This window comes from Pantherophis guttatus, chromosome 8, assembly GCF_059756535.1.
Source record: "Pantherophis guttatus breed Tessera chromosome 8, ASM5975653v1, whole genome shotgun sequence".
NCBI lineage: Eukaryota > Metazoa > Chordata > Lepidosauria > Squamata > Colubridae > Pantherophis > Pantherophis guttatus.
In genome coordinates, this window is record NC_142070.1 from 39,037,189 (window position 1) to 39,063,844 (window position 26,656).

Below are 26,656 nucleotides of genomic sequence, written 5' to 3' on the forward strand. Positions count from 1 at the left end.
TACGACTTTTCTTGCCACTGTTGTTAAGTAAATCACTGCAGTTGTTAAGTTAATAACGTGGTTGGTAAATGAATCTGGCTTCATTAAATTTGCTTGTCAGAAGGTTGCAAAAGGGGATCACATGACCCAGGGAAACTGCAACCATCGTAAATATGAGTCAGTTCCCAAGCATCTTGAATTTTGATCATGCGACCCTGGGATGCTGCCTGAGAAGCTTGCAGGGAGAAAGTCAATAGGGATTCTCTCTGACTTGCACTCTCTCTGCCATGATTGTGTGCATCATGCTGGCCACTTGCGAAGTCACTGCATCTTCCCCCACCTGGCAGCAACCACTTAGCTGCCTGTTGAGAAAGAAGGAAGTGGGAAAGGAAGGAAGAAAGGAAGGAAAGAAGGAGGAGGGAGGGAGCAAAGGAAAGCAGGAACAAGAAGGAAGTAAGAAGGGAAAGAAGGAAAGGAAGAAAGGAAGGAAGGCGAGAGGAATGGAGAAAGAAAGGAAAGAAGAGAGAGTGGGAAATTAATAATAATAATAATAATAATAATAATAATAATAATAATAATAATAATAATAATAATTTTATTTCTATACCGCCCTTCTCCCGAAGGACTCAGGGCGGTGTACAGCCAATTTAAAAACACAAGACACAACAATGATTAAAAATTAAAATAATTAAATAGATTTGGCTGATTTAAAACCCCAAAAATTTAAAATACCCCAATTTAAAATTATTATGTTGATAGCCCGGCCTGGCGGAACAGGGTCTTCAATGTGCAGCGAAACACCCGGAAGTCGGAGATCTTACGTATTTCCGGGGGCAGTTCATTCCGGGGGCTCCCACAGAGAAGGCCCTCCCCCTGGGTGTCGCCAGCCGACATAACTTGGCTGATGGCACCCTGAGGAGACCCTCTCTGTGGGAGCGGACTGGTCGGTGAGAGGCTATTGGTGGCAGAAGACGGTCTCGAAGGTACCCGGGTCCTATGCCATGGAGCGCTTTAAAGGTGGTAACCAACACCTTGAATCTCACCCAGAAGACCGCTGGGAGCCAGTGCAGCTCGCGCAGGAGGGGTGTCATGCGGGCACAACGAGTTGCGCCCATAACCACCTGCGCGGCCGCATTCTGGACCAGTTGGAGCCTCCGAGTGCTCTTCAAGGGGAGCCCCATGTAGAGAGCATTACAATAGTCCAGCCGGGAGGTGACAAGGGCATGAGTGACCGTGCGCAAGGCATCCCGGTCCAGAAAGGGCTGCAACTGGCAGATCAGGCGAACCTGATAAAAGGCCCCCCTGGCCACGGCCGTCATATGCTCTTCTAAAGATAGCCGTGCGTCCAGGAGGACACCCAGATTGCGAGCCCTCTCTGTGGGGGGCGAAGATTCACCCCCAATTGTCAGCGATGGCACCTGCTGACTGTATCGGGACGCCGGCAGCCACAGCCACTCGGTCTTGGACGGGTTGAGTCTGAGCCTGTTCCTCCCCATCCAGACCCGCACGGCCTCCAGGCAGTGAGACATCACATCAAGGGCATCGTTGGGGTGGTCTGGGGTGGAGATGTACAGCTGAGTATCATCAGCGTACAGATGACACTTCACTCCAAAACCACGGATGATCTCACCCAGCGGCTTCACATAAATGTTAAACAGAAGGGGCGAGAGGACCGACCCTTGTGGCACTCCCCATGCGAGACGCCTCGAGGTCGACCTCTGCCCCCCTGCCAACACGAACTGCGAGCGGTCGGAGAGGAAGGAGGAGAACCACCGCAGAACGGTGCCCCCTATTCCTAACCCTCTCAACCGCCGCAGCATGATACCATGGTCGATGGTATCAAAAGCCATTGAGAGATCTAATAGGACTAGGACAGAGGAGCAACCCCTGTCCCGAGCCCTCCAGAGATCATCCACCAACGCGACCAATGCCGTTTCTGTGCTGTGCCCCTGCCTGAAGCCCAACTGGCACGGGTCTAGATAGCTTCATCCAGGTGCCCGGGCAGTTGTCGTGCAACCACACTCTCAACAACCTTCGCCACAAAACGAAGGTTGGAGACCGGACGGTAGTTAGCTAATTCAGCTGGGTCCAGGGAAGGCTTCTTGAGGAGGGGCCTCACCACTGCCTCTTTCAAGGTGGTGGGAAAGGCACCCTCACTCAGAGAAGCAGTTATAATCCCCTGGAGCCAGCCTCGTGTAACCTGGTGGGCACATTTCAACGAGGGGAACCCCCCCCTTGGCCCAACCAGGTCTCCATAATACCTGCCAGGTCCGCACCCCCCTCTAAAATAAGATCACAAATGAGGGGGGCTTTATTAACGACCGACCTGGCATTACACAACATCAGCCGCGGACCCTGGGCCTGAGACTCTGCACAACCCAGGACACAAGTCGCGCATTGGGGGCCGGGGTGCGTAATTGCTCGTAAACAGCGTGTGCGCACCCCCAGCACATGATATGGCCCCCTGCGCCCGTCATACCTGCTCCTCCCACTCATTGTTTCAATTACACAGCCCTTCCTATCGTTCCCCTGCTCCCCGGTTAAATTTCCTTTCACGACCCCTCTGTTGCAGCCAATCGACCGATCACCCCGCTCAGTTGCTATCTGAGCCCCCCTGGGTCCACTTTTACAGCCCCCTCCCTTCCTCCCGGGTCCTCTTAAAATTTTGGTTAAAAATTTAGCTAAAAAACCCCTCAACCCCCTTCTCGCACCATGCCACCTCTCGGGGTTCCAAAGCCCGTCATTAAGGTAGGCCCTCGATAGAGTGGAGGGCCAAACCTGTGAGAGGGAGGAGTCTCGCAGTGCACATAGCTCCGCCGCCGAGTACATCAAGTAAGATCAGAATGGGAAAGCAGTTTGGTAGGGTCCACAGAGTCCTAGGACAGAAAGTCTTTATATAAGCAGCAACCCGGAATCCCCTGCTCTCTCACAGCAGCGGAAGGAGTTGGAAGAAGGAACCAAGGGAAGAACGGAGGAGGAGGGGAGGGAAGGGAGGAAGGAACAGGGATAATTTATAAGTATCTTTCTCTGCCCATTATTCACTTGCGGCCTTCCCAATTTTAGTTGCTTCTTCCCCTCATCTCTCAAGGTTATTCCCACATACCAGTAGACTATATGACGTCAGAAGCACTTTGAATCTGATAATGATCTGAATGCTTTATAACATTGATACTGATTTTGAACCATTTCATTTTGGATAAGTTTATAAATATTTAATTTGATTAACAATATACCAAAAATATAGCTTCTTTCTCTACCAATTTGAACTAACGTCATTTGGAGAAGTTTCATTTAAAACATAGCATGTATTATGTTCCAGATGCTGCTTTTGGCACTTTTACTGCAAAGATATTTTAACGGTCTTTTAGCTAGATATTTTAGCTGTCTTGGTGTTTGTCTGAAGCTTCCATTCAGGCTCATACTTAAGAGATGCCAACACACAATCAAATAGAGGATTGTATTAAAATGCCTGGCATATAAATTATGCAAATTTATTTTTTAAAATAAAGTTACAATGAATGACAACAAAGTTTTTATCATTGCTAATTTTTTCCAAAGCATAAAACAATTTAGTTTTGTCTCTACACAACTATCTTAGTTATCACATTGTTGGCAAGAAAACAAGTGAAACTGAATGCATTTGAAAGAAACTTCATCTCATGGAATTTTATTTGTAATAAAGCTATCAAAACAGTACTACCATCTATTCTGGTGGAAGCATAGTATCCCAAAGAATAGTTTGCTCAGAGTTTTTTAATGGGATTCTCCTTCAGATTTATTGAAAACCAACCCCACCAGTAAAAAAAATACAAACCCATTATATCCCAAATTTGGATAATACATGCTTTGTGCATATCATCTTTCTCCGCTTTTGACATTCATTTCTGTCTTCCAAGGCTTGCCAATAAATGTCATCAAGCCATTTAATTTAAGGTGTGGGATAGAAAATTCACCAAAATGTGATGGCAACTTTGAAATACATATAGTACAGATTAAAAAAAAAGGGGGGGGGGAATTCAGGAAACTTTTCGGAGTAGAAATGTGCATGATGTGGCCTATTCAAGTTTCCATCAGAGCTTTTCCAGGTAATTATCCTTGCTTAAAAGTCATTGTTTTTCTCCCAGGTACAAAAATAATTATTCCACGATTCTTTACTGTTTAACATGCTAGAACATCTATGGCTCACAGAATATACACCCTTTTCTAGCACTTACTTATCAGATGCCAGAGCAGCTCTGATTATGCTGTCAATATTGAAGGCAAAAAGATTGTCTTGATTGATAGTGGGTTTTGTTCATTTGTTTGGTTTTTTTTGCTAAAATAAGGGGCCAAATAGGTACATTAGGACTTGGCAATACTGAATGCCTCTATTTCAAATCTTATCACTCCCTATAGTACCCTAAAACAAGCCAACAATTTTACTCCATCCATAATGTGACCTCAAATACACACACACACACACATACACACACACTCACAGAGAGAGAGAGAGAGAGAGAGAGAGAAAGAGGGAGGGAGGGAGGGAGGGAGAAGTGGGGGGGAATATAGCTCTGCTGTCCTGTGCCCCAGCAATAATAATTTACGTTTTTAATTCTGCCTCACTTATCAGATATTAGAAATAATTAAGATGTAAATAAGAAATGTTTCTAGCATGTGAACAAGATATTCTTTGAATGTACTTTAATATATAAGTTTAAGTAACAGGTTGTGGTATCTAGTAAAGCTTTGTTATTTTAATTCTGAGTGCTGTTTAGATTTTAAAAAGAAGTACTGCAATACTATTTTAAACTGTAAGGAAAAATTCAGCAAGGGGAAGACACCAAGGGATTAAGACATGCTTCATACCTGATTTGTTTTTCACACAATTAATAGCATGAAATCTCTATGCCAGATTGTCAGAGATCTAAACCCGATTTCCAAGCCGTTTCCTAGAACTAAGTGCACCCCCTGCAGGAAAATCGTAAATTTGTGAAATTGTCCTGCCTGGTTGGCAGCATAATGCTATGCAAGCATTAGAAAGATTTTACTCTGACAGTCCTGAAAACATATATTCTGCATAGCTATGTGAAATTCAGCACGCCGCTTCTCTACTGCAAAAGAGAGATTCCCAGGAAAAGTATTGTTAGTTAAGGTAAGCAAAAGTCATAGATTTTTGTTGTTGTTCCAACTGGTATCCAACAGCTACAGTATCTTCGGATGCTACCATTTACAGGTCATTTGGAGATCTGAATACTAAATACAGTACTCCTACTATATACAATAGGACTATTTTTATGAAATGTAAAAGCTGATGTAACCTATGTATGTAAATTGGATGAATTCAGATAATGCTATATATCACGATGCACACAAAATATAATGGTCTAAATCCAAATCAAACACACGGTGTACTGGACCAATGATTCTGCCAACCCACACATTAATCAAAGAAATAATCAATAAAAGGAAAGGAGCAATGGCAAGAACAACCTTGCAAGCAAATAGATCAATAAAATAATGTTGTAAATGAAGCGATGCATTTCATAGGCCTATGAAAGGATTTTGCCCAACACAAAGTTGGGAACATCTTGTGAATCTTCTTCTCCATTTTGGTCCTTCATTTTAGTTTTGTCTGGTTGCATTGGGCTAGAACTCCTAGAATTCCTAGTAAATGTAGAACCTAGTAAATGTAGAATCTTATAAATGTAGAACCTAGAGATTTCTGGAAAGTCTGCTCCAGAACTTTGCTAGTTTTATAGGATTTGGATGATTAATGCAAAATTACTAATTGCTTGCAGAAAATAATTTAAAATCTGTGACTACAGCAAATCTGTGACTTTAGCTTGCTAATTTTAATTCCATATAAATATTTTATTAAGAATATATCACAATAATAGTTATTATAATTATAAAATTAAACTTGTGCTTGTAAATACACCAATATATGAACCAATGAAGCAGTACTGATGCTAAGGTAACAATAATTACAACTGAATATTTATAAATAGGGCTGAATTTGGTATTTAAAGAACTTGAGCATTAGTAGTATTTCTGAGACAGTAATAAACATTTTCATATTTTATTTTTTGTGAAGGATCCATTTTAATCTTTCTTTTAGGGAATTGTGGGGAGTTCCTGAAAGTTCATAGCAATATTATTTCAATATTATTTATGGATGGATGATTTTAATTATACTGCATCTTTCTGCTCTGTCAAAAACTTAAAATAGAACTACTCAAAAAGTTCAGAAATATTTAAAATTGGAACTGTAGAAATATAAATGTTTTACATTTATGTTTGCCAATATGTTAATCTGTTTAAAATGGAGAGAGGAACAAAGGAATATTTCCTGGTTTAGAAGGTGTTACATAATTACAGCCTTTAAAGGTGGAGTAGGATTTTCCTAGTTTATGACTTCAAATAAGTAATGAGATTAAATGTAAATGACATATTACTTCAATTGTATTTTTCAAGAACCTTTGGTAATTTTTATTTATTTTAATTTGTCTTTTACACAAAATGAAAATATTGATGGCTCTATGCCCTCTCTAGTTGTCTTCTAACACTAATCTTCCTTTGATTTATGTAAGCCTATGCTGAATACAGCATAGTAAGACCTCATGAAGACCTCATGACTTATTTATATCCTTGCTACTTTTAGAAGTTTTACTTTTTGAGAACACATAGTTGCTAAGCATAACAACTTGCTAGCTTTGTTGGAGCAATGGGAGGAACATTCATAAATTCATTGAAAGATGATTGAATTACTTCCTATTCCAACAGACTGCTTGAAAATTAGTCTCATAAAGTATATTTAACCTCCTTCTTTCCATGAATGAAGATACTTTACTAACTATTTTTGAGAAACAATTTCTTGTCCCATTATCTCCTTCTCATCTTCAGTCTGTTGTTTGGGCAGCCCTGACCTGTCTTTGGTTGTCAGTCTGTAGTGGTGCTTTTGTCTCTCTTTCAGCTCTTTCTCTTGGATGTCTCTGGAACCACCTTGAGAATAATATGGTCAGAGACATTCCCACATCCTGTTTACAGGAACTAATTTTTTTTCTAATTTTTTTTTATTTTTTTCAAACATAAACATAAAAACAATTTTTCCCAAGAATGAAGTCTTGGTCCGGTCACAAATAGGTATACTAGTTTAATAAATGAAGACAGATATTTTTAACATAAATTTCAATATCTTAATTTAAGTCTATTATCTCATCGTACATCTTAATTTCCTACTAAAGCAAAGCTCATTTTTATATTCAATTATAAATTCAATTATAAATCAAAATTCAATACCGCTCTAAATTTTTCTCCATAGCTCCTTTTAATATCAACATTAAACACAAAAACAGTCTAATCTGTTAATCTATATATTTACCTTACAATTTTATCACCATGAATCTTAATTTCCAAATGTATACAACTCAAATTTTATTTCAATTTATTAATCAAAATTTCTTTCTATTTTTCTCGTTTTCTAGACTCAATTCTTCCAATCTTTTAATCTTAAACTTTTACATAGACATCTCAAAAATTTTCATTTCATTTTAATTATCGCCCAACATTTTCTTTTCTTCAGTGTATTCTCCTCTCTACCTCCAATTATTATTTTTCTAATTTCCAGCATGGTTTATTTTAGCTAATTTCAGCATTCTCCTCCATCACTCCACCTATTGTTTGGCTGATTTCCAGCATAACATATTTTGGCTGAGTTTTCAGCATATTTTCCTCCATAACTCAACTATTATTTGGCTGATTTCCAGCATTTTCTCTTATTTTGGCTGATTTCCAGCATGCTTTATTTTGGCTGATTTCCAGCATTCTCCTCCATAACTTCACCTATTATTTGGCCGATTTCCAGCATTACTTATTTTAGCTGAGTTTTCAGCATATTCTCCTCCATAACTCCAACTATTATTTGGCTGATTTCCAGCATTTTCCATTGTTTTGGCTGATTTCCAGCATGCTTTATTTTGGCTGATTACCAGCATTCTCCTCCACAACTCCACCTATTATTTAGCTGATTTCCAGCATTACATTATTTTGGCTGAGTTTTTAGCATATTTTCCTCCATAACTCCAACTACTATTCTGCTAAATTATTTTAAAAATTTCTTTTTCAATATGTTGTCTATTAATCCACTGTTTCCAACTATACTCTTCCAGGGTGTATCCCCATCTATTTCTTAATATTTCTTAATCATTTCCAACATGTGTTAAATTCAATCTCAGTTATTACTTCCATCTGTGTACCTTATTATATCATCTATAATCAGTAACAATTGATCATAATTACCACCACTTTGTTATCAAATTAAAACTAAAACATGTTACATTAAATTATGCTTTTATGAAGATATCACTTTTAGTCACCTTAACTTCCCACTTCTATTTTAATTATCTTTTATTTTTTATTTTCTATCTTTATTATACCATAAGAACTTCTTGTTTTTATTTAAAGCTCACTTAAACTTTGAACCATTTAAACAATTAAGCATTCAAACATGCTATCTGATTTATCTATTTTGCTTCTTCATTTCCTTATCTGTCCATAAACTTTTCAATTCAAAGTCAATACTTCCACGCTTAAAACTCTGCATATCCTTTTTAATTCTATTGTAAAGTCTGTTTCCAGTAAAATCCATCAGCTTGTCCACTTCCATTCCTGCGCCAGACCTTTTGTTGCTGTGCCAGTTAGTTAAAAGTTTCTTAGTTTCATTGTGTTCTTCTTTCTTTGTAAAGCCATTAGAAGACAGAATAGGAATCTCCAAAATTCAAAAAACCATAGTTCTTTTCAAAGTAATCCACAATATGTAACAAGTCAAATGGGTTGTTTTCAAGAAAAAACAAGTTTCCGCAATCAACACTTTCACTTAGTCACAGCTTCAATCGCCATTTTGAAACATTTATGTAGCTGTTAATCTCTTTGTCTGGCTTTTAAAGATGCCAATTCCTTAATTATCATTTTTCTCTTTTCCAAAAGTCAAATCCATTTCAGTTTTAACAAGAAAGTTTGAATAAACAGCTCTATTTGGTTAATAAGCAATTCATTCCAATAAATCAGTGCTAAAGTAAATTTCTTAAAGGGTCTTTAACTTCTTTCCTTATTTTGCAAAATCTTCAAGCCCCTCAGAACTTCAGCCACTAGGTAAGGCTGGGGGTCTTATTTGTAAATATCCTTATTTACACGTTGTTTCTTGCCTGGGTTGGTGTCACTCACCCGGCTCCAGAGCACATCGTCCTTTCTTCCTTCCTCCTGCACATTTCTTTCCCAATTTGTCGCAGCTTTGTGGCAGCTGCCATGGCTGCCATCCCCTACCGCTGACTCAGAGGGTTGCCTCCGGCCTCCAAGGAACTTGTCTGTGTCTCTCGGCCACCCAAGGGGTCTCTCTCTTTCCCCTGTCCCTTCAGGACAGGATCGGTCCGCAGACCTGTCAGTGGCAGTTTGCCAGTTGGGGTATTTTTCAGGGCTCATTAGAGCCCCGCTATTTCCCCGACTGCATCAACCCGACACCAAATTGGAAGTCCTGTTTACAGAAACTAATTATGGTTTCTAGTCCAAAAAACCTGAAGTATCCTCCCACATACCTCCAAACAGAGTACAGTAGAAATCTTTTGGCTACTTGGTGAGAGGAAAAAAACAACCAATATTGCTGTCTTTGAATGCCCTACTATAACCCTAGTAGGAGAACATATCACCATCAACCTTGTTTATGACTATATATTTACATTAGTTGTGATAGATTCCATATCCTATGTGAATGATAGTAGCATCAAGATTAAATATCCCATCAATGCATAAGAGAAAAACAACATGTAGGTAATTCCCACCTTCCTTAAAAATGTTTATGAAAACAAAAGTACAATTCAGGGAATCCAGTTTCTAAAGAAAGATTAAATTGGATTGCTACAATAGTTTAATTCTTATTCTAAGAAAAAGTTACTATGATCTCTTTCTCAGGGACAGGTTAATATATTTTATGTAACAAATAATTCGCAGTATCTCTGCAGCGTGCCTACACCAGGCCTCAGTAACAAGGCTGGTTTGGCAGTTTTGCTGATCTCCTGCAATTTAATATGGACTAGTTGCAAGAATTAAAGCTTTATTTGTTTATTTCTTTCATTTATTATTAAGTGAATGGCTTTTTTTGCCATTCCATTGGATTAACAGAAAGATTGCCTGGTTCTTTCTATATAAAGTATCTAATTTTGCAGTACCTAATAATAATTAGTGATCTAGAATAGAATAGATTAGAAGTTATTATTCTATTCTATTGAATAGAATAGAATAGAAGTTTTTATTGGCCAAGTGTGATTGGACACACAAGGAATTTGTCTTGATACATATGTTCTCAGTGTACATAAAAGAAAAGATACATTCATCAAGAATCATTAAGTACAACAATTAATGATAGTCATAGGATACAAATAATCAATCAGGAAACAATATCAATATAAATTGTAAGGATACAAGCAACAAAATTACAATCATACAGTCATAAGTGGAAGGAGATGGGTGGTGGGAACGATGAGAAGATTAATAGTAGTGCAGACTTAGTAAATCAATCAAATGTTGAGGGAATCATTTGTTTAGCAGAGTGATGACATTCGGGAAAAAACTGTTCTTGTGTCTAGTTGTTCTGGTGTGCAGTGCTCTGTAGCGTTGTTTTGAGGGTAGGAGTTGAAACAGTTTATGTCCAGGATGTGAGTCTGTAAATATTTTCACAGCCCTCTTTTTGATTCGTGCAGTATACAGGTCCTCAATGGACGGCAGGTTGGTAGCAATTGTTGTTTCTGCAGTTCTAATTATCTTCTGAAGTCTGTGCCCATCTTGTTGGGTTGCAGAGCCAAACCAGACAGTTATAGAAGTGCAGATGACAGACTCAATAATTCCTTTGTAGAACTGGATCAGCAGCTCCTTGGGCAGTTTGAGCTTTTTGAGTTGGTGCAGAAAGAACATTCTTTATTGTGCTTTTTTGATGACCTTTTTGAAGTTAGCTGTCCATTTTAGATCTTGCGATATTTGAAGGTCTCTACTGTTGATACTATGTTGCTAGTATTGTGAGAGGTGGAAGTATGGAAGAGTTTCTCCTAAAGTCTATCTCCATTTCTACGGTTTTGAGTGTGTTCAGTTCCAGATTGTTCCAGTCACACCACGAGGCTAGTTGTTTAACCTCCCGTCTGTATGCAGATTCATCATTGTCTCGAATGAGACCGATCATTGTTGTGTCATCTGCGAACTTCAGTAGTTTAACAGATGGGTCGTTAGAGATGCAGTCATTAGTATACAGAGAAAAGAGAAGGGGGGGGCTCTGTGCTAATTGTACAGGTATCTGATTCTGCTTAGATTCACCTGCTGCTTCCTGTTTGTTAGGAAGCTTATGATTCACTTACAAGTGTGTTCAAGTACCTGTAGCTGGTTTAGCTTAGTTAGAAGTGTGTCTGGACTGATGGTATTGAATGCTGAATTAAAGTCTACAAAGAGAACCCTTGTGTAGGTCTTTGGAGATTCAAGATGTTGTAGGATGTAGTGCAGAGCCATATTAACAGCATCATCTGTAGATCTATTTGCTCGATATGCAAATTGCAAGGGCTCTAACCAGGGGTGAAATGCTCCCGGTTTGGATTGGCTCGGGTGAGTAGGTAGCGATAGCGGCGGGCAGTTCAGAGAACTGGTAGCAAAAATCCTTGCCCACGCCCCCCCATGCCCAGCTGAGCCCCGCGATCATCAGAGCCTTTTTTTCCTTTTAAATGGTTCTGACCAGCCAAGCTCTGACATCCCAGCTGAGTTGCCTGCTAATCAGGCAACAGCTTGGATCGCCAGAGCCATATAAAAGAAAAAAAGTTTCTTTTTTTCTGTCCCCCCTCTCCCAGTGTCCAGCTTGCTTACCTTAGCTGCTGATCACATGACAATCGCAATCCATGCATCAGAAAGCAACTGAATCGCCCTGCCTGCAATCAAGTTCATCGGTGAGCAGCTCTTTCTGCCTGCCTGCCTTCCTGCCTAGACTTGTGGACTTCAACTCCCAGCAAAGCTGGCTGAGGAATTCTGGGAGTTGAAGTCCACAAGTCTTAAAGGTGCAGGTTGGAGAGCCCTGTTCTATTGGGTAAGTTTTTTCCCCTTTGGGAGCTTTAAAAAAAATAGTTAATTGGGTTTTTTTTTAGTTGTTCTTTTTTTAGACCTAGCTATTTAAAGTTTAGGAAGTTTTAAATTTAGCTGCTTTTATATAAAAATAAAAATAAATAAAAATAAAATAATATTTGTGCAGCTTTCTGAGATTTAGTGTGTTCTGAGATTTAGAGTGTTTCACTCTAACTACACAAACACACAAAATCTCACAAAACTGTATGTGGAATTTTGTGTGTGTAAAGTGTGAAAGTTGGTTTTTTGGACTTTTTGTGGCTGTGTGAGGTTCCTGCTTGTTGCAGGGGCCATTTTGGATCTAGCATAGCTGCTTTTACATTGTGGTGAGCCAGTTGTGTTGTGTTGTGTTTGGAGGTTAAAAAAGGCCAAAGAAATGACATTGACTTGGCCACACTCACCCAGTCACCTTACCATCAAGCCCTGCCCACTAATTAAGCCACGCCCACAGAACCGGTAGCAAAAAAATTTAGATTTCACCCCTGGGTCTAACAGTGGATCCATGATGGTTTTCAAGTGGGACAGCACTAGCCTTTCAAAGTTTTTCATGACTACAGATGTTAGAGCAACTGATCTGTAGTCGTTCAGTTCCTTGATGGTGGGCTTCTTCGGCACTGGGATGATAGTAGAGCATTTGAAGCAAGAAGGAATATAGCACATCTCTAGTGATTTATTGAAGATACGGGTGAAGATGGGGGCCAATTGGTCAGCACAGACTTTTAAGCAAGAAGGAGTTATCTTGTCTAGGCCTGGAGCTTTTCCTGGCTTTTGTCTGTGAAATAGGTCTTGCACTTCCTTTTCTGTGATCACTATGGGTTGTGAACCCAATGGGATGGGATCAGTTGTAGGAGGTTTTACTATTGTTGGTGTGTCTGAGATGGGGATTGTGGAGATAGGTGGCTGTAGTTTCCTTCCAAACCTGCAGTAAAACATGTTCAGGTCATCTGCCAGTTGCTGATTTCCTTCAGCCTGGGAAGGAGGTTTGCCATAGCCAGTGATATTTTTAAGAGTTTTCCACATGTTTGCTGGTTCATTTGTTGAGAACTGATTCTTTAGCTTTTCAGAGTAGCTTCTTTTTGCTGCTCTGATCTCCTTTGTTAATACATTTCTGGCTTGATTGTACAGCATCTTATCACCTTTTCTGTAGGCTTCCTCTTTGGAATGACGTAGCTGCTTAAGTTTAGCTGTGAACCAAGGTTTGTTATAACTGTATATTCACAAGTTCCTGGTGGGTACACATAGGTCTTCACAGAAGCTGACATATGGGTGAAGCTGATAGCAGGGGTGAAATCCAAAATTTTCCCTACCGGTTCTGTGGGCGTGGCTTTGTGGGCGTGGCATGGGAAGGATATTGCAAAATTTCCATTCCCACCACACTCCAGGGGAAGGATACTGCAAAATCTCCATTCCCACCCCACTCTGGGGCCAGTCAGAGGTGGTATTTGCCGGTTCTCCGAACTACTCAAATTTTCCGCTACCGGTTCTCTAGAACCTGTTAGAACCTGCTGGATTTCACCCCTGTGTTACAGTCTCTAAGTTCATTTAAGTCTGCAGAGGTACTTTCAAAAAGATTCCAATCAGTGCAGTCAAAGCAAGCTTGTAGCTTTAATTTAAGATATAGCTGTGTTTGACAGCATACTAATCAGTGGATAGTTTTTAAAAAATGTATTTGCTAGGCTCCGCTTTTCTTTCAAGAACTCAGTACAGCTTCCATGGAGATGTCCTTCATTTTATTCTCACAGCAGCAACCCTGTGAGACAATGGGGCTGAAATAAAAATTGCAGTACAGCAACTAAATTTCTTTATGTAAGCAATTTTCTATGCTTGTTTCAAATCACCTGGTGCAGAAGTATCCATCCAAGTATTAAGTATTAATGAACTGTGGATGTAAATGTTTATGTAAAAAGAGGCATTTTGTTTTTTATATCAGTCTTTACCAACCTAGTACTCTCAAGATGTTGAACTGTAAATTCTGAAAGTTGAAGTGCAAGTAAAGGATATTTGGGGAGCAACAGTTTGGAAAATGGATATTGTTAACTGATAATTCTGGAACTGAATGAATTTGTGGAAGTTGGGTCTCTGGCATAGCTGTCAATCATAATATTTTAAGGCTGTATCTCTTGTTAAAAAGACAAAAAATAAAATTCAGCTGTGAAAAAAGTGTGTCCAAATCTACAGAAAATTTCTGGTAAGCTTAAAATTTTTGATCAGCTAATGGAAATACAATATATATAAGAAAAACCCCTGGATGAAACAGTATAGAAAACTGGCCCAAATAGGAAAAAGAAACCTCTTTAATTAAAAGACTATTTCACTGGGTGGTCCTGTAATTCAAAACTTCTAATGAATATTTCATTGAAAACAAAGAGGTTTAAATGTAAACAACTTAACACATGTGGCCACAAAACCCCGTTGTAGCTATTTAGTACATATGAGAACCATATTTTATGTTCCAAGATGGATATATTTAAGATTATTAGATCAGCAGATTCATAATATCAACTAATTTAGCATCTTTTTAAAAATATTTGAACAATATTTTGTAAAATTCATAACTACCGTAATGAACAGATTATCTTTTTTACCAGAAGCTCCAATTTGATTTGACAGAATAATTTTTGGCAAATTCTTAGAATATGCTTAAGAATATTCCTAATTAAATAAAGAATTGAATTAATATATGTATATTTGTTGTCTTTAGAAAATAAGGTATCATTTATTTTTCTCTTCTGAAACCAGATGTGATAGTGTAGAACTTGATGATAAAATAAGGATTTTGATCAGGAAGAATGATACTCCAGAGTCCTGTAAGAAACCAGAGGACAGTTCATGTGCCTTAAATGTAAGTATCTTATGTTTGTCATTCTTGACAGCTGCTTAAAATTAGTCAGTTGAATTTTTTTTTACGTAATTGTACAAACACTTCATTTATTGCTAAATTAATGCAGATATCACTCTGCTCTCTGCAGTTGTTTTCTGGTAGTACGAAGAACATTGACATGAGATGGCATTGTTTGTGTGGTAGAGTAAGACATCATTACATTGGTGTGGCAGGTTTTGGACATCAGATTTACAATAATCACTTCTGCAATAATCTATGAACTAATCTTGGAGGTTTGAAATCAACACATCAATGAAATGATAGCTCAGGATGAGATCAATACTTCTTAGTTCCATCTTCTTGCTTCCTCATTTATTTTATATTATTCTGTCACAACTGTATGAAGACAAGAGATGGATATATATCAGTATGATTTATTTGAAAAAATATATTTATAATGGTGTTTTTATTCATTGAACGGATATCATTAGTATGCTTCCCCTTGGTGAAGAAGTGTTATATCATTATTCAGATACAGAAATACTATCACATGGTATTCAATCAGATACTGCACAATGATTTCTCAGAAATACTTTATTTTGAATTTCAATACTGTGCAATGGATTGAAAATGATGATCTAAATGGCAGCTTCCAAATTATTATTCTGTCCACACATCTTCACTTTGAAGATATATCAGAGCTAGATGAAAACTCATGATTATATGAAATAATCATGAGTCAAAGGGAAAATGCCACCTTTTCTTTATCAATCAGACTCAAAGGTGGAGTTTCTTCAGCAACAGCTGCTAGACTACATGCTTTGTTTCCTCACGGTAATCAGTTGTGCTTAATTTAGGGGAGGGAAGGAGAATCCAAGAACACCATCTGCTTGATAGAACTAAAATAATGTAGTTTACACCTGATTCCAAAGAACCCAGACTTAACAAACTGACATAAAGAACTGAAACAGAAAGCATTGTTTTCTGCATTAACTAGTTTTGTGTATCATACTAAGAATAATGAGAGTTGTGTGAGTAATGACTAATAATTCAAAAACCTTACTATCCTTTTTCTCCGAAAATAAGACATCCCCTGATAATAAGCTCAATCAGGCTTTTGAGCACATGTACTAAAAGAAGCCTCCCCCCCCAAAAAAATAAGCCGTCCCGAAAATATTTAAACACAGAGCTGGAAATCAGGTAAGATGGCAAGAGGAGCCTCGTCTTGCTCCACATGCCCCAAAATAATAAGACCTCCCCCAAAATAAGGCCAAGCGCTTATTTCGGAGTTAAAAAATATAAGACAGGGTCTTATTTTTGGAGAAACACGGTACTTATTTTTCTCCTTTTTTCATTGCTGAATATTTTTAGTTCTTCCTACTACAATTATTTGTGTGGTGTTAGGTTAATGTGTGGAATGAAAAGTGAAAAGATCTTGTTTCATTTCCCACTTAGACATTTTTGGACAATAATGACTCAACAATACTGTTTGTTTAATTTATCTTTCTATTTAATCTCAATATATCTATAAAACATCTGAGCAATAGCCAAATAAGTGCCAAAAGAAATATCTATAGTGCGTTAAACCCCAACATTAAAAAACTGGTTTCAATTAGTTAAATTTCAGTTTGTTATAATGGAATCACAAGTCTAGATCTAGGAACATAATAGCCTGGTAAGAATGTAAGTGGATCTGACTTCTGGTGAAATCTGTTCTCTACACATAAGCCAGTTCCTTTCCATTATTAAAGTGATTGTCAATTGATTAGACTTATTGAAGGTTAGAGAAGTCCAGATGACTGAAAAAATAATTTCCTGAAGGATGTCTTTCCTAATGTCCAACCCATCATGTGCAGAACATTTCTGGTATTTTTGATAACCTCCTGACTATTCTCAGGGATGGTTCATGTAGACTTTGAAATATTGACAGAAAACAGTACTGCATGGATGCAAAGTTGTTTATAAAGAATACAAAATTAGGATTATAGGACCGAAAAACACATACAATTCCTGTTTAGAATTCTTTAAAACAGTCCAAGGGCACTTCTCCATTTTCTTACAGCAATTTCTTGCAGAGTGCAAACCAAACGGTAACACTTAGATTAGCCCTGCCTCCCTGTAGCACTTGACTGCCAAAAATAATTCCAAATAAATAATAAAAGGCATCTGTAATATTTGTGACGTTCTCCTCTACTTTAGAAGACTGAGATTATGTAGATGAGTGAGTGAAAGAAGGTGTCAAAACATGTGTCATATTATATCTGCATTACAATTCTTTCTTCATTTCTACCTAGTCATGGCATTGATGTTCTCTGGAAATATATTTTTTTTATCAGTTGTGCACAAGTTGTAATTCATTTCATCTCCAGCCTATGCAAATAACAGTCTAAATTCAGTGTCAACTGCAATGTTATTAAAATAGTTTTGAGTACTGTTCTGAGGAGGCAGTGTAAATTAATGAAATTTGTTATGTTTCATTATGCATTACTTTGAATGGAGTCAAATGAATAGCAGTGACCTGAAACAGAAGCAGAATTTCTGCTGATTCATGATGAGTGGATAGCACACATTCCTATGTGTCCTATTCCTGTGGATGGGACACAGGGAAGATCAGAGTAAATTTTGGGTTCAAATTTCCTTAGATACTCAAGACTTCAAAATGCATCTTTCAGAATTTGTATAAGATTACTAAAGGAAACATGATATGAATATATGAAATATCGTATTTTTCAGAGTATAAGACACACTTTTTCCCCCCTAAAAGAGGCTGATAATCAGAGTCTTATACACTGAATGTAGCTTTTTTGAAGCTTTTTTCAGCCCTAATGAAGTACTAGTGAGTGAAGTGATCTTCCGCGCTTTGCCTGCTCCCTCCGACTCTCAGCTGTGCTTTAGAAGCCATTTTTCAGCCCTAATGAGGTGCTAGCAAGTGAAGCGATCTCCGTGCTTTACCTGCTTTTCTCATTGCTTCTCTCTCCAAAGATCAGCTGTGCTTTAAAAACCATTTTTCAGCCCTAACGAGGTGCTAGCGAGGGAAGCAATCATCCGAGCTTCGCCTGCTTTTCTCTCCAAAGATCAGCTGTGCTTTAGAAGTTGTTTTTTATCCCCAAGCAAGGGATAAAAAGCACGAGCACGTGCTCAAAACCAGCAAACCAGCTGAAGCTGACCAGACTAAGGAAGCTAGCCAGATGAATACCTGGTAGGCAGATTTTCCTCCCCTATTTTCCTCCCCCAAAACTAAACTGCGTCTTATACTCCAGTGCATCTTATACTCCAAGAAATACGGTAGATGTAAGTGAAAAATGGTTATGACAAAATTAGTATTTTAATATATTGTATAAATGAAAGTGTACAATAAAGAGAGAAAGTAACTATGTTTTAATGAAAAGTAAATAATTTATAAATTTTGCCACCAGCCTTCTAAATTTCAAAGTGCTGTATAGTTTTCAAGAAATGCACCTTTTTGACATTAGATTGTATTTTGCAGCCTGCTGTTTTGTTTGGATGAAAGAGTAGATACTTTTGAGAAATAAGAGAATATTAGAATAAGAATATAACCAGTAGAAGAAGATAACCTGAGGGTGGAATGTTTTTTTAATGGTACAATAAAGTTAAATTTAATGTGGATTTCCAAAACCACTATGTTAGAAGTGTTACATTAAGAAAATGGAATAGATATAAACTCAGACTGTGCCTGAAAATACTTTTATCAGTTTCAACACAAGACACATTTTATAGAAGAGAAATAGCAGGCAAAGTCAAATTGTTAACATATCTGGATTTGTTAGTACAGGAACATGAGAATTTAAAATGAAATCAAGAGAACAACTGAGCGCAGAGGCATTTAGTTTTCAATATTTCCAATAGTTCCAGTTCTTATATACAATTAAAATAAAGGTTTAAGGTACATAGAAAAATAACTGAAATTGAACAACATAAGGCGGAATTTGAAATTGAACAGTGTACAAATGATCAACAAACGATTACTAAAATGTATTAACTTTTGTTGAGGTTTGAAATGGAAGAACAAGTTAAATGGTGCATGATAAAATGAGCTAAGAAGTTTGGTTATAATCTACAGATGGATTAGTAGGAAAGAATGTGGTTAAAAGGACTGAAATTTACATTGATGTACTGTACTGTTGGTATGATTAAAAAAAAGTGTCTAAAATGTATAAAAGTACTTCTGATCTATGTTGGAAGTGTGAAAAGCATAGAAATTTTACATTGGATTGTGAAGATGTCAGGATTTGCAGAAATGGCAATATTTATCTATTTGATCAGAGATAAAACAAAAGTACTTTTGTAAAAGACTGGAAGCCTTTTATGAACTTTTGCTAAAAATGAAAAAAAGAAATCAAATGGTGATCAGATTTTCTGATTAAAAAGGTTGAATATGGAATAGAAGAAATCTGTGTGATGTAATCATAAAGAGAGATGAGAGATAATAAATTGGTTTGTAACTGTTGTAAAGAAAATTGGAAGTTACTTTATTAATTACCTTTTTCTTTTCTGTTTGTATTGTTGTTACACTTTTTCTTTTGGTTTTCTTATTCTCTCCTCTATATTTCTTATATTTATCTTTTTTCATGTAAAAACTTTAATAAAATTATATTTTAAAAAATAGCTAATTAACTTCAGTTTCTTTAAGAAGTGAAAAGAATGCTATTAGCTACATTTCATTTTGAGAATAAGATGTGGCATATTTCTTTCAGCTTTCTTGTGTTTCTTTTGAAACCCTATGCTAATTTTCTCCTATCCTGTCTACATACCTTTTGCTAGTGTTTACAGTTTCTACAGTAAAGAACTCAAATGAAATTCCATAAACTGACATCCTACTACCCAAAGGCTCTTGTAAGTCTGTTTTCAAAACTTAAGTGTAAACGAATTCCCTCTACTTCCTTCCTCTATTTCCTCTTCCCAGGAAATCTTTGTAGAGAAAATAAAACTGAGCTTAAAAAAACCACATGATTGAGAATTTAATAGAATTGCATACATCTGCTCTATGCATCAATAATCACATCTGTAATAATTTTTCATTGCCTTATGTTGCAATATTGTGGGCCTTTCCTAAGATGTGGCAACTAATTATTCTTACTCAATTTCAAGGGAAGAAATTGAATCAATTCTTTAAATACAGTATTTACTTCCCCCTAGGAAGACACAGTTTTTCTCCCTGATAATTCATGTGGTTTCAAATAGACTGATAATAAAAGAAGGTTTTGAGAAAAAAGGAATAAAAAGACACTGCAAATGATCACATACAGTATATTGCAGCTGGAAAATGTAGATGCCATTACAAATTAGTCAGAGGTGTAGCTGTTACTTGAAAGTTGTTCCTTTCCAGTGAATTTATTTCTTTTTCTAATGCATAACCAGGCTTCAGTTTGCTTTTCTTCCTTCCATTTGCTTTCCATCCAGTTTCGTTTCCCATTCCTCTTTCTTTCTTGTTTCTCTTTCCTTCTTTTTTAGCCTTTCTTTTAGAAGACAGAAAGGAAATGTGTCTATCATATGTTTCTTTGTTTAACAATAATTTGGGTGTATTAGGCATGAAGTGGTATAAACATCCGTCCCTCCTTATCCCCCCTACCCCCCGCTCTCTCTCGTGAAATTTCTGATGTATACTTTAACAAGTGTGACCTATGCATCTATTTATTAGGTTTGCTTCCTGACACATCATTTAAGGATTATTTCTCCAATGACTATGGGAGTTGTAGCCTAACAAAAGCTTCTTGTAATCCTGCTCAAACAGATCCAAAGAATCAGTAGATTCAGCTTGATATATCTGAACACCCATAAATATAGTTCAGCCTCTGTCTTGGCACTGAATTCTTGCAGAATGGAGTTCAAAACCAGTTTCATTTTAATTATTGCCCAGCAGAGTTTTCAAAAAAATGTTTCCCTATCGCACTAGGTGGCTCAATGGCTAAGACACTGAGCTTGTCGATCAGAAAGGTCGGCAGTTCGGCGGTTCGAATCCTTAATATAGGTCTCCTGTGTGAGCAGGGGGTTGGACTAGATGACCTCCAAGGTCCTTTTCAACTGTTACTGTTATTGTTTATAAGCGACATACCTCCAAGTATATTTCCTAACATTGACAGTAGTACAAACCTAATGTATTAAATGTTTATCACATGATTTGTGGGACAAAATACACAAAGGTCCTGAATATTTATCGCAATCTATTTTGTGGCAGGGATTACTCAACTCTATTCATCCACATTGCTCTAAAATCTGGGCCTGCAATGTGGCACCTATCGAGATGCCACTCTTTGTCATCTTACCCATGTATTATTTTTTAGAAAATAAATTTATTTTCAATAATTAATAAAATAATTAATAAAATAATTGCAAAATTATTGCAAATAATTTAATTGCAAATTAGCATGCTGCAAAGCAAATATACAACCTCATGCCATGTTTATTTTTGATAAAGTGTCTGGGTTCTATACAGATACACTTATAAAACAAACTTTTTTTACAGTGTTCTATTTGGAAGTTTGCCTCTTGGAAAAAATAGTGGTAAGCTAATATGATAGACTATGCTTGGGGAACCTGGGAGAAGAGGAAACAAGGTTTGCCTTCTGGTAGCTGAACAAATAATGGCTGGCTACATTCATGGCAACCATTTTGTGAGAGTTTACATAACTTCTCTGTTGTGGAGGTTTTGTAGACTGCAACCTCATCCGCTTACAAATGCACCAAACAAACAAGACAGAAGAGTTCAAAACAAACTAATTTAATAAAACTAACAAAACAATATCTACAAAAGAATATCAATAGTCATCTCCCTTTCAGCAATGTCCATACAGCTCTTCTTGGAGTTGGTCCATGCGATTGGAGCCCGGGTCTTCCTTCCTCAGAAGGAGGCTTTAGTGACTTCAGCTCTTGTCTCTGACCCAGGAAGCGTTTTTCCCGCTGGAGAGCAGTTCCTTATATACCGTGTTAGTGTCAGTTACAAAAGCCCAGGAAATTCAAAGTTAGGAGCTGCGCTCTGATTGGCCGATTCAAATATCCAAAGCAGAAGCCAATCAATAGGCACAGCAAACCGTGAGAGAAGTTTTCTCTCACATTCTCACTTCTAAATATGTCTATAGGCCCAGAATCCTGTCCTATAGGCCCAGATCCTGTCTATAGGCCCAGAACCTGTCAAAAATTATGCTAGTTTTGCAATAATATCTCAAAGGGCAATCCAGTGAAATGGTTTTCTTAATGTTGAATCTTTGGTGCTCTTGGTTGGTTGTTTTCTTGCAGATATTTTGTTACCTAATTTTAGTGCTAGAAGCTAGAAGGGAGTGAGACTTGCTCTCAGTTTATTTACAGTTAGCTTGACCTATCAATGTTGATTGGGGGTGTTTTTTCTTCTTAGTAGTGCCTTGATTAGGCTGTTTAGTTGATTTTTTGTCTGAGTTAGTAGTTCAACTCAGTTGAACCATGAGCAACATATATTTTCTATTATTGGTTCCCCTAATTTCTATGACCACACATAGTGTAAAAATTTTGAAAACTGAGATAGACACAGTAATAAATTTACCAGCTTTCTTTACATAAATATTCAGTATATTTTCAATTCAGCATACAGTACATGCTAGAAGCAAATGTAAAGCTGCAGTTTCTACTTCAATCAGAATAGAATTGGAAGAGAGCTTGGAGGTCTTCTAGTCCAACCCTCTGCTCAAGTGGGTTTGAGCATTTGAGACATGTGGCTGTCCAAGTTCTCCTTAACAATCTCCAGTGATGAAGCGCTTACAACTTCTGAAAGCAAGCTGTTCCACTTGTTAATTGTTCTCACCGTTGGAAGTTTCTCCTTAATTCCAAGTTGCTTCTCTCTTTGATTAGTTTCCATCCATGGTTTCTTATCTTGCCTTCTGGTACTTTGGAAAATAAGTTGACCCCCCCCCCCTTGTTTGTGGCAGCCCTTCAAATACTGGAATACTGCTATCATGTCACCCCTGGTCTTTCTTTTCTCTAGACTAGCCATACCTGGTTCCTGGAACTGTTCTTCATTTATTTTAGTCTCCAGGTCTTTAATCATCTTAGTTGCTCTTCTCTACAGTTTTCCCAGAATCTCAATATCTTTTTTGTAATGTGGTGACCAAAACTGGATGCAGTGTTCCAGGTGTGGTGTTACTAAAGTTTTATAAAAAAGTAATAATACTTTAATGATTTTGATTCTATATCTCTGTTTATACAAGCAAGGATTGAGATACAATTTATTTGGGACAGACTTAATATTCCTGGAAAAAGAAGAAAAAGATGCAATGAAGAAATGATAATAAAAAGTTGAGCTTTAATTTGCATAGATGAAAGAAGGAAGGAAAAATTGGTCCCTCTTCTTCCAAACTATAGAAGATTATTGTTTTTTGGGGGGAAATCAGTTTTTTTTTATTATTTTTTAATTTGATTTATATGCCGCCCTTCTCCGGAGACTCAGGGCGGCTTACAATGTGTTCAGCAATAGCCTTCATCCTTTTGTATATTTATACAAAGTCAGCTTATTGCCCCCACAACTGGGTCCTCAATTTACCTTAGAAAAGGATGGAAGGCTGAGTCAACCTTGAGCCTTGGCGAGATTCGAACCTGCAGTAATTGCAGGCAGCTGGTCTTAATAACCAGCTTAATAACAGGGTGCCTTAGACCACTGTACTACCAAGGCTCAGTGTCTTTATTTTAGAAATAAAACTTGAAAGGGAATATACAGTACGTTATATCATGGATTCTTGCACTTTTCAACATGGTTCTTTGTCCTGCGTGCACATTTGGTCAGAGATGTTTGAAGGCTTCCTGTGATTTGAAAACTGGCAGAGCTTGCACTTTGCTTTGCAGGGATTTTCCCCAAGTATATTAAACTGCTAGCAATTCATGTTTCCAAATTCTTGTCTTCCAAAGACTCTTGTTTCCAAGGAATCAAAAATTACAACGCAAAAGGATTTCATCATTAGTAATTAAATTATTATTGCTTGCATTTTTGAGTAGCATGAAATTTGAGATCAATAAAAAAAATCTTCAGCAAATTAAACAAGAACCCCAGAAAACAACATTGCAGACTTTGATCAAATTGCCCAACATATTAAACATTTTCTCATTCTGTGGCCAAATATTCCATAAGAAACTCATTCCTGTCTTATAAAATACATAAATTTTATTAAAATCTGGGAAGAAGGCATTTTTTTTCTTAAACTTTTTTTTAGTGTAAAGTGGATATGATTTATTGCATTCTAGTATTTTTGTTATAATTTAGTCTTATTTTATTCAAATATGGTAGTTTTATTATATAAAATGTAATTGGAACATGTTTGTTGTACAGTTATGTCTACTTAGCTGTAAGCAGATAGCTTATTTTTTTAATCTAAGCATGCCATTTCCATAATTTATTTCATAAATATTAGATTTAAGGAGAACTGCATTAAGAATATATTGTATATTCCTTTTGTGTTTTTACGTTGAGTAATCAAAATCTTTATGTCTTTGAGTCTGTTTGAAGCTGTATGTAATATAATTGAAAACTTCAAATTGCCATAATAGATCAAAATGGTGCTTACTTTATTTAAAGGAGTTCTGTTGGTATATAATACTGTAAGAAACTTGCATATACTGTCATAAATCCTTCTTTATGATTACATTGTAATCTGAAGGCAAACATTTTCTACTATTTTGTTATGGGCTTAATGTGTTATATAGCTTATTTCAAATAAAAAAACACATTTAAAGGTAAGTAATGAAAATCCTATATTAAATGTTTCCAAGAGATGTTCATTAAAAACAGTAATGAAAATTCTTGGAATGCAAATATATCAGTAAATAAATGTGGCTTCACCCAGGTGAGAAAAAAATGGAGTAGCTATATATGTGAAAAATTTACTGTATAATCTGGAAATCTAAAGAGAGATTTATAATACTGTATTACATTTTAATGAATTTGGGGAAATAAGAGTGCTTCAATTTATGTCCCAATAATAACAACAAAAAAGCTTAATGAAAGATTTTTTAAAAAATACATTTTGAAATGCAGAGTGAAATATTCTAATTTTTGGAGATAAGAACATACTTTTCCCCTACAAATCCGGTTTCAGTAAAATGAATTCAGTTAAATTCTTTGGAAATGTCTTAGACTACATGTAGTTATTACCTCTCTTTAGGTAATAGTGTAATAGTTTTTGATGGTAGAGATACAAATACCCTGTGGAGAAAAATATACTATTACTTTTCAGCTCTTAAAACGTGAGAAGAGATATGTCCTGGATTTCTAACTCATTGTCACATAAACATGGAAGTTTCAGGTACTAGGTATAACCAATAATTTTTCTGACATATTTTGCTTTTAATTTTTTAATTGTAAATTACCCACATTTATTGAAATAGAAAGAAAAGAAAAGAAAGAAAGAAATGTAGAAATAATAACAAGTTACAACTTATTTTCTTTTGTCTCTTTTTTCAAATGTCCCTTTCCCTGGTACGGTTGTAGAGGTGCACAGAGATAAATTTGATGAAGGAATGCAAGAACTGTTAAGACAAAGCAAACAGTAACTCAAAAACTCTTGGGAAAGGAGAAAGCATGAGAAAGAAATTCAAGATAATCCTGGCTTGAATCTGTTTGGTATCTGAAAATACAGAAGAAAATTCTGGCATGATTTCAAGATTCTTTCAAGATTTTGTCAATGTACACTATAGCAATAAAGAAACATTCTTATAATCCTCACATAGTCTAATTACTGTTTTAGCCTACCTGAAATAGCTCATAGTTGTACATATTACAGGCATTGACTTTTAAAAAACATACATGACCAATTTTCCTGTGAAAATTGATAAACTGGGCTTTTCTATTAGGGTGATATTTGGATAGTAAAAGTATGCTTTTTTAGCATTATTTCTTTCAACTTAACAACTGTAACACTGGCATATTTTATATTGTTTCTTTAGCATCTTCTTAGAAAGGTACTGATTATGGAACACATAACAATGTGATATTTAACATAATTGTTTTGCTATTTTTACATAAAAAAGAGAAAACATGCCCATATTTTATGGAGAGTTCTTAAATAAAATATATAGCTTCGGAATTACTATAGAAGTTATAATAATTTCCCTCATAAATTGAAAGGGTGAATTATGGTTTCTTTAAATCCACCCACGTTTACAAATGTGTAAAATTTTAAATGAGAATAACTATATATAACTACAATATACTACACCCACAAAAAGTGATATATTTCCATTCTCATTCTTACACAGAACTCAATTATCATAGATTCTTTTTTTTAAATTGGTTTTTATTGTGAAAATATAGAAATACAATTCTGCGTTTTTTGGTTCTGTGGTGTTAAATATAAATACATATTATTTACATATTATTTACATAGTATTGCATCTTTGCTTGTATATGGTTTGGGTATTATTACAGGTAGTAATGCACAGTTCTTTATGATCATATATACATGTTATTTACTTGTTATTTACATAGATTGCAACCTTAGTTCAGTAATGCACATGGTAATAGTTAACTCTTTATGATCATTATTAGTTAACCTTAATACTTCTCAAATTTCACTTTTTGTTTCTTTTCTCTATCCACTCGTACCATAGCTCCCACACATTATAATATTCCGTGTTCTCTCTTTCGTTAAATTCTAATGTTAGCTTATTCATTTTGGCGCACTCTAATATTTTCCTGATTACTTGTTCTTTGGGTGGTAGTTTTTTCTCCTTCCAATACTGAGTGTAGGTTATTCTTGC

General features: G+C 36.5%; 1 protein-coding gene and 1 long non-coding RNA gene across 2 annotated transcripts in view; both read left to right on the forward strand.

The window, feature by feature from the left end:
- Positions 1 to 26,656, forward strand: part of TNIP3 (TNFAIP3 interacting protein 3) — a 71,492-nt gene that overhangs the window by 14,969 nt on the left and 29,867 nt on the right. Inside the window, exon 3 of the mRNA XM_060686451.2 lies at positions 14,842 to 14,944. Within this exon, the coding sequence (XP_060542434.2) occupies positions 14,842 to 14,944 (103 nt within the window). The remainder of the gene's footprint in view (positions 1 to 14,841; positions 14,945 to 26,656) is intronic.
- LOC132710498 (uncharacterized) lies at positions 22,359 to 25,620 on the forward strand. Its single transcript, XR_009621207.2, has 2 exons — positions 22,359 to 23,042; positions 25,389 to 25,620. It is a non-coding gene; the product is annotated as an uncharacterized LOC132710498 (long non-coding RNA).